This window comes from Prosopis cineraria, unplaced genomic scaffold (genome assembly GCF_029017545.1).
Source record: "Prosopis cineraria cultivar Desert tree isolate PC_DT_omini unplaced genomic scaffold, ASM2901754v1 PC12, whole genome shotgun sequence".
NCBI classification, from domain to species: domain Eukaryota; kingdom Viridiplantae; phylum Streptophyta; class Magnoliopsida; order Fabales; family Fabaceae; genus Prosopis; species Prosopis cineraria.
In genome coordinates this window covers 15,286,437-15,295,836 of record NW_026555343.1, presented here as the reverse complement: position 1 = coordinate 15,295,836, position 9,400 = coordinate 15,286,437, and the positions used below count along the sequence as shown (strand labels likewise).

General features: G+C 31.9%; 1 protein-coding gene across 1 annotated transcript; it reads left to right on the top strand.

Annotated features, from left to right (window-relative positions):
• Positions 1-527: 527 nt before the first annotated feature.
• LOC129287982 (protein NRT1/ PTR FAMILY 7.2-like) lies at positions 528-7,018 on the top strand. Its single transcript, XM_054924284.1, has 5 exons — positions 528-756; positions 2,431-2,563; positions 4,607-4,824; positions 5,146-5,699; positions 5,923-7,018. Exons 1-5 carry the CDS (start codon positions 727-729, stop codon positions 6,767-6,769), a joined length of 1,782 nt encoding a protein of 593 aa, XP_054780259.1. The 5' UTR covers positions 528-726; the 3' UTR covers positions 6,770-7,018.
• The last annotated feature ends 2,382 nt before the right edge of the window (positions 7,019-9,400 follow it).

The following is a 9,400-nucleotide window of genomic DNA, read 5'->3' as shown; positions in this document are numbered from 1 at the left end:
TAGCTAATTAAAAATATGTCCAACAAATATCACTTGTAGAGGAATCGTTCATGATCAAAAAGAGAATTGGACAACAAGCTTTTCTAAACCTTAACTATTATTTCAACACTGTTTTTAAAATTTTGAATACCTTTAAAGAACTCAACTTTTGATAGAAAAATAAATTTTTTAAAGTTAATATTTATTCTAACTCTCTTGGAGTTCCTTCACTAACTCATCATAATTTCAATAACAATCACTCTCTCACTGTAACCATCACAAATATTAAAAAAAAATTATGGATATATAAATTTAAAAAGTATTTAACAAAATGACTTGAGCTATTTTGGTAAAATATACCATCTTTAAAAGCATACTTAATATAAAAAATTTAACATCTCACACAACATCCATATATAGTATGGTCCTCCTCGTCAACTTTCTTGTCTCCTAAAGAACTCGCCGTGTAAATCTTTTTTTCTTGACCAATTCCACGTGTATGTCTTAGCCGTCCGGTTAATCTCATCCAAACCTCCATATATGCACACTCACCCACATGCCCCTTGCTCTCCGTATTCATGATCAACAAGATCGATCACTTGAAGATTCTCTTTTTCCTCCACATATATATTTCGCTCTTAATTGTGATCAGCTCAGAAATATTATTTCTTCTTCTTCTTCTTCTTCTTCTTCTTCTTCTTCGTTGTGATCGATCTCATAGCAAGAACCCAACTTAATTAATTCATAATGGGTTGCTTAAGTAATTTATTCAAACAGGTCAGTTCTTAAGTCTAGATATTCTAATTTCTATATAAATCCTGTTATTCGTTTCTTTTTCATTTGCATTTATTTACTTTGTCAAGCATGCATGAATATAAACACGCGCGCGCACAGAGAGATATGAACATGCATCGACTATGCATGGTTTTTTATCTGATATATTCCTTTGATCAAGTGTCTCTGAGTCTCGAGCTTTATTTTTTTTAAAAAAAAAAATATGCATGCAATCTGAGTCTCAAGTTTCTCTACACATGACAGCATTTTTGTATTGAAAAGTTTCGATACAACGTTTCGATATAATTTCAATTTCAATTGCCTGTCAGAGTGCACTTGACCTAAAGCTAGAGCGCTTCTTATAAAACCGCCACTGTAAATTTTGCCACTCGATTTAGGAGCGTTTTTAGCTTGTAGATTATTTTTTTCCCCTGTAGTAGATAGTGAAATTTACCCTACAAAAATTTTTGATGCCCTAGATTGTCATATTTATAGTTGTTATTCAGTAGGGCTTGACTTAACAATTCCCTTGTCATCAGGTCACTCACTTTCTCGACTTTTCGGCATTAGGCTTTGTTTTTTTCTAATTAATTTTTTCCATCCATCATACAGAAATTAAAAATATAAAAAAAGTTACACTATTTATTTATTTTTATTACTCATAGATATCTTTATATTAGAGAAAATTTTATTCAAGATATGATGGGATATTAAATATGGATGCCTCTTCCAACAGAAATATATATTATGTTATATATTATTTATAAACAACTGCTTTCTCTCTCTCTCTCTATATATATATATATATATATTCTGCTTTTAAATAAAAGTTGAGTTTACTTAATTGATTATGAGATATATAGTTTTACTATTTGCAGAATGAATCTAATTAACTTGTCATCCTCACCTTACTTGAAGATTAATTGTACAAGGATTTGTTTATTATATCTCCAAAAATGCTAATTTACTATGCTTCTACGAAACAACAAAAGCTTTAACTTTCCACTTTCTTTGAATCAATAAAAAGCAAGAAGATTGTGCGTTTGGTTTTTGTCTTTCTTTAAACGACACCTTCATTTCATCATCAGCTTTATAACTGGTTTTACGCCAAAAACAAGACGACGTGATGTTCTTTGCTTTTGGTTGATTTGGACTCGAACTTTATCAATAATCAATAACTACACACACACACACACAGTCTGGATTAATTTTTTTTTAATAATTCATTTCCATAAATTCTTAGAATAACTCTCTCATCATGCCATAGTTATATTAATTGTTGGGGCAAAGTGTACATTAATTGATTTACAGGCCAAAAAATATATATTTTTATATTTTTATTTTAAAAGAATGAAAACTATTTTCAAAAGCAAGAAGCAAACCAACCCTTATTGAATTGAGACGTTGCTAACTTGCTATAAAAAGAAATACACCAAAAGGAAAATCTTTTACTTATTAGTTATGTTATGTCAGTGGAGATCGATCAGATATTCCATCTTTCGAAGTTCATGTGTTAATATTCTCTGATTCAAAAAGAAATCAGAGATATATGTTTGTTCGTTTTTTTCGTGCATATATATGAGACGCTCATGGAGCATATCTCTGGACAGAATCTTATTAAACACATATTATTCAAAGTTTGTGAATCTAAATCATCATGTTTATTTATTTATTCAGGTGTCTGAAACTGTTATGGATGAAAGGACGAAGGAGGTTGAGGATTACACGTTAGATGGATCCACTGATTGGCATGGGAATCCTGCAGGCAGAGCAAGAACAGGAACTTGGGGGTCGGGATATTTAATCCTAGGTAATTAATTATTTCTAATTAATTAATAGTAATATAATAAAGTGGATTCCGATTTAGTGGAATCTCCAGGATTTTATTCCAAACCTAGCTGTTGTGAAGATTTTTATTTTTTATTATGATCTATTACCATCATTATTTTGTGATGTCATCTGATACAGAATCTTCAACACCGTGTGTTAGAGCTGTGCATATATGTGATGTGGCACAACGTACAGATGACCGAACCAGCCTCAATGTTCATCATACAGCTGAGCATTGAGAGCTCATTGCCTCTAAACCATTCAGATCTAATTTGAATGGTCTAGATTTACATCTTTTTAATTTTATTTTTTTAAAGAATATAGAATCTAAAGTAAAGACAATCTCTTAACTGTCATTTTTTCAAAAAAAAAAAAATTTATTTAAAAAGCATTTGTTGAAATACTATAAATCAAAATCATGAAAATTACATTTTGTTGCATTTTTAAAAACTATTTTGTAAACTATTTTTATTTTTTCCAAAAAAATGAAAAATGTATATTTAATTATTCAGGAGATAGCAATGATTGTCAGTGTGATGGCCTATAATAGTAGTTGACTATCATTGGTTGCTAGCCAAAGTAGCGAATGACTAGTTGATAGTAGTGGCTAGAGTTGTCAATAATAATGGCTGATGGTGGTTGTGGTCGACAATGACAACCAATGGTGATGATTGTTGGTAGTATGTAGTTGATAGTGGTAGATGATGATAGCCTGGGGTGGTTAGTTGGCAATGCCTAATGATAAATAGATAGTGATAATGGCTAATGGTGACAGTCGGTGGAGGTGGTTGATAATGGTGATCAATGGATGTTGATTGACTAAGACAGTCAATTGTGGTGGCCGGTGGAAATTGGCAGAATGCTTGTGGTGGATGATAGCAAGCCATAGCCATGGGAGTTGATGGTGATAATTTTCACTAACTAAATGTAGTGTGTTGAAAAAAAAAACAATTATATTACATTTCTATTTTTTTTGAAAAATAAAAAGATATATAAGATCAATTTTAAAAATTATTTAAATAACTCAGTTCCAAAACATTTATTTAAATAACATTTTTATTTTTAAAAGTTGAAAACAATTCTTAACAACATAAATAACTCAGTTCTGTAACATTATTAGCACTGCAGAAAAGTTGTATGGATATGTTGGCAGATTGCAATCGTGTTACATGATGTAATTAATCAAGGAGTCAATTGAAAGATACCTAAATCGGTTCTTTAATTAGTCAACCTCATCCACCTAACCCACTTTCTTGAATTCTGATTAGAAAATTGAGATGAAATTATTAACAAATTATATAGTAAATATGTATTCTGTTCACTGTACAAGAATAAAGTTGTTAAAAATCTGTAACATAAATAGATAATCTAGTTGAACAGAAGGGTTAAAATTTAATAACCTACTAGATTATTTCAACTAAGTGATAGACAAAAATATTCTCTTAGATAGTGCCCATAATTACATTAAATTTTTAATTTTATCTTTATAATTTAAATTTTGTAATTAGGTCCTTAAAGTTTAAATGATTTTCGAATTTGTTCTTGTCATTGTATGAAAATTACATTTATATCTTTTTAAATAATTTGACTTACAGCTGGACCATTTAGTATTGACATGAATAGTCTAAATTACGTGTTTTAAATTTATTACTTTTTAGAAACAATTCAAAATTCAAATATAAATAGTCAAGAAGTTGAGAGATATAATAAGAATAAAAATTGAATAAAGATATGCACAAAGCCGAATGTATGTTGCATGATTCATACGGCTTGAAATAGTAGATTAATTTTGTAGAATACACACACTATTATTAAAAAAAAAAAGTGTGGTAACTGGCAAGTATAAAGGCCGAAGTATTTTTCGGCTCATTATTTGAACAAATGGATTCAGTATCTATCAAATCCTGGTATACACTCAGGCCAAAAAAAAAAATCATGGTATACACAAAATTGATATTCCCATAAATTAAAGCATATATAAAAATAATTAAATATTAGTCTGATAATTATTTACACGATGCAGTGAATCAAGGGCTGGCAACTTTAGCATTTTTTGGAGTAGCAGTGAATTTAGTGTTGTTTCTGACGAGGGTTATGGGACAAGACAACGCAGACGCAGCCAACAACGTAAGCAAGTGGACTGGAACTGTCTATATGTGTTCCCTTGTCGGAGCCTTCCTCAGTGATTCATACTGGGGAAGGTATAGGACTTGTGCTGTCTTCCAAGCCATCCTAGTTTTTGTAAGTTTGAAATATGTATTTAAATAATAATTTCTTTCATAGCACACATGTATCTCATATTACTGGAACCAATTCTATTCAAGACACTTCTCCATGTGTCAAAAGTGAGAATCTCTTCCAGTGAGGATTCAAACTTTAGTTTGTCAAGTTGTGAGGAACCAATCCCTTTCTCCATGTAATCATATACACATGCATGCAAGAATTGTAGTTGCCACAACATGGGAAATAATAATATTCAAAGCCCGGTTGAATACATTTAAGACAACATATTATCTATTACATACCATATTTTTGTGTTGACGATAACTTTATACATGACAGGGTCTTGGGTTGTTATCTCTCACATCCTACAAATTTTTACTTAGCCCCAATGGTTGTGGAGACGAACAACTCAGTTGTGGATCCCATTCGGTCTTCCAAGAAGCTTTGTTTTACCTCTCAGTATACCTAGTAGCCCTAGGATATGGAGGATACCAGCCCAACATTGCAACGTTTGGTGCTGATCAGTTCGATGAAGCTGACCAAAAAGAAGGACACTCAAAGATAGCATTCTTCAGCTACTTCTATTTGGCTCTCAATCTAGGATCGCTCTTTTCCAACACAATATTGGGTTATTTTGAGAACGATGCTTTGTGGACTCTAGGGTTTTGGGCTTCAGCAGGATCTGCTAGTCTTGGCTTGATCTTGTTCCTTTGTGGCACTACGAGGTATAGGTACTTTAAGCCAGGAGGGAATCCTCTTCCTAGATTTTGCCAAGTTTTTGTTGCTGCAATAAGAAAATGTAAGGTCAGCATGGGGTCTAGTGAAGACAAGCTTTTTGAAGTTGAAGAATATTCCGAGGGAGGAAGAAAGATACTCCACACTGAAGGATTTAGGTATGTTACCGGTTAATTTCATCAATTTAATTAGTCAAGTTTACACACACACACACACACACACATCTTTATACACAAATGTTGTTGATACTATTTAATAAAGACGGTATGTACTTTCTTTCAAGGAAGATTACCAAGAATTTTTTATTTTGTTCAGCCTAGCTCAATCAATAGTTTACGTTTAAAATAGTTACTAAAAATATATCTATATCCATGTGATCAGATTCTTGGATAGAGCAGCATTTAAAACGCCTGAAGAGTTTAGCGAAAAGGAAGAAAATAACTTCAGTCCATGGCATCTTTGCACAGTGACTCAAGTTGAGGAAGTAAAATGCATACTAAGACTACTACCAATCTGGCTATGCACTATAATCTACTCTGTTGTTTTCACTCAAATGGCATCGATTTTCGTAGAACAAGGTGCAGCAATGGACACTAGAATTTCTTCAACTTTCAAAATTCCTCCAGCGAGCATGTCATGCTTTGACATTCTCAGTGTCGCCGCCTTCATCTTCATTTACCGGCGAGCTCTTAACCCTTTGGTGGCCCGCAAGAACAACAAAGGACTCACTGAGTTGCAAAGGATGGGAATCGGACTCATCATAGCAATGATGGCCATGGTTTCAGCAGGATTGGTAGAGCATTTTAGGTTAAAGAACGCTACAAATGAAGTGTCAAGTTCATTAAGCATCTTCTGGCAGATACCACAATATGTGCTTATAGGAGCTTCAGAGGTATTCATGTATGTTGGTCAATTAGAGTTCTTCAATGGACAAGCACCTGATGGATTGAAGAGTTTTGGAAGTGCGCTTTGCATGACTTCAATGTCACTAGGAAACTATGTCAGTAGTTTGATTGTTGCCATTGTTATGAAGATTTCTCAGAGAGGTGAGAGCCCAGGATGGATCCCAGGAAATCTCAACGTGGGACACTTGGACAGATTTTATTACCTTTTAGCAGCATTTACAGCAATAGATTTTGCGGTTTACATTGCTTGTGCTAGGTGGTATAGGCCTGTCATATTTGACGAAAGGAATGAAGAAGACATCAACCCAGAGCTCAAGGTCTAGGGATTTTGGATCTCATGAGACAATATATTGATTGCTTTTTAAAAAATTAGTGATGGACTGTTGTATTATATTTGTGTTAGAGGAAATGTGTGATTACATGCTGTGAAACAAGGGGAATGTTTTTTTCTTCATTTCTCTATGTGGAGCAAAATGTATAAGTTATGCATTTTTGATGGAGTGGTTTATATTAATCTATGCACTATTTGACAAGGTTCGGAATATATTTGGTTTGGATTGTTCTATTATTGGATTTTCATGTAATATATATATATATATATATATGACTAGCTACTTTATTCATGGATGAGTAGATTTTTGAGGTTTCTACTTGAAAATTATAATTGGAATATGAAATGATAAATTAGCTAGAATAAAATCAGCACAGTCTTTTATGTGAAAAGAGTCGATCACATACAGTAACAAGCTCATCTAAAGTAGTATTTTAAGGGTTAAACCCAAGGAAAGTTATATAATTATATTATTACAATTAACCTTAGTCGAGCAAAATGTTAAGAGTAATGAGGGAAAGATAACTTTAAACAAACTACTAAAGCAGATTAGATGAGTGGTGAGAATATTAGAGGTGATTAGGCGTTAATCACTTGTTAATTAGTGACCCTAATGTGTATACAAAGGGCAAAATTTTAGATCGATTAGAAAGTTGGGATTAGGGAGGTTAATTTGATCCTCGCCTCATTGTCTCTATTCAAAGTTTGGAGTTTATATCACTAAAAAACAGCATTTATATAGCAATTATTTTTGTTAATATATAATAGTTTCGAATTGCTATATATTCTCACGATATATAGTCTAGAAGAAACTATATCACACCTTTTAACTGCTATATAGTTGATGTATATATAATGATTATTTACAAATAATCATTATAGAGTTTGTTCCAATTATTAGTCCTATGTACTTCTCAATAAATTATATAACAATTTTCTCGAAACAGCTGTTGTATAATTGGACCCACTTATTAGTACAAAAGTGCCTAGTACTCCTTGAATGAAAGTACAAGAACAAAAATACATTTTAACTCTAAATAATTTTAGCTTCTTAAGTGTTCTTTGCAAAACAAGTTGACACTTCATTTTAACTCCAAATACTAACATTCAAATCCTCACTTAAAAGGTACTCACATTTAGTGCTTGATTAATTGTTGAACAAGATTGCTTTCAATAGAAACAATAAAAAAAGTTTAGCTTTCTATTGTGCTTGGATACATGTGGTTGTGGTCAAAGTCATTAACTCTCTCTATATTTGTAATCACTCTCGTTCAATTAATTAAGATTGAGATCAGATCATAATTATCCCATTTAGACTTTGGCTCGTGACAAATCCAGTTGTGTGTTTTATCTCTGTCTTTCATTTTTTTCCACCAACGATATGAACCTCCTAGATGATCAACTCTAGGAATTGGAGTTGACTTGGCCTCCTCTGGATATCTTTCCCCCCTTTTTTAAGGGCCAAAGCCCAATGTCCTTGTACCTTTTAGTCATTTTCCAATACCAATCCCAAGTCCAACCTTTCATTCTTTCCTACCAAACAGACCTAAAGGTTCAAGTAATTGGGATTTTATTTTTTTGTTTAGGCATGCTCTGCCTAGATAAATTCTTGGGACTCAACTTATTTAAATTTTTTTACACTTTGATTTTATTTTTCTGAATCTGAATCTTGCAATTAAATACATAATAATTTAATGAGTATGAGTTATTTAGACACACACATCAGCAAAGTCTAATAGATTTTCGAGTTTGACTTGGAAATATATGTTGTTTTGACGTGGACACCTTACCCATGATACACGTGATTTCTTGGAACAATGCATCCCATATTTAGTGTAACATCTTATTTTGTGAAACCTTTTGACAACTTTTAATCATCGATATGTGTCTTTTTATTAGAGGCACTTATATTTATTTGAAGCAAACACTAAATATAACAAACCATTCAAGTATACAAAAACTATATGGCTTCATTAGGAGCTCAATTTCGGACCGTTAGAGATAAGGAAGAGTTGAAAACTTGGGAAAAATAAAATCTCAATTTCGGACTGTCAAGTTTAAAAAAATCATAACTTATTTTAAAAAAAAAATTTTAGCTTATTCTTCTCTTATTTTAAAACTTGATGAGACTTCTTTAGATGAAAATTCATTATAAGTTATACTATTTGATTCTGCCAGCATGATAATCACTCTGATCAATCCGATCTATGTTTTTTAACATTATAAACATAAATGAGAAAACAAAGCTTGTGATAGGAACTTGGGATCAACATTTGAGTCTACGTATTGATCTTATCAATAAACCAAGTTGCTTATATTTTCCACGGAAACAGCTGTCAAGCACTTTCAAAAGTCTTCACCAATTTTTTCTCGTAGCTAATTCTAATATACGATGATGACAAGTTTCATTTGATGAGTTGATCATATCACTTTGTTACCAGCAATTGTCTAATAAATTGCTCGATTGAAAAGATATAAATATCTTCAATTCATGTATGGACCAAAAGCATTCCTTCTAATCTTATTTATAAGTTAAAAAAAATTTAATTTTATTTATAAATTGTATCATTAAATTTTTATTATGAGTTTTTGTTATATTCTTATTAAATATTGTGGAGAAAAA

Bases quoted from the DNA above. Each gene is read 5' to 3' on its own strand.
- LOC129287982 (XM_054924284.1), top strand. From the start codon at position 727: ATGGGTTGCTTAAGTAATTTATTCAAACAG. The intron at 757-2,430 runs GTCAGTTCTTAA...TTATTTATTCAG, and splicing joins TAAGTAATTTATTCAAACAG to GTGTCTGAAACTGTTATGGA. The intron at 2,564-4,606 runs GTAATTAATTAT...TACACGATGCAG, and splicing joins GTCGGGATATTTAATCCTAG to TGAATCAAGGGCTGGCAACT.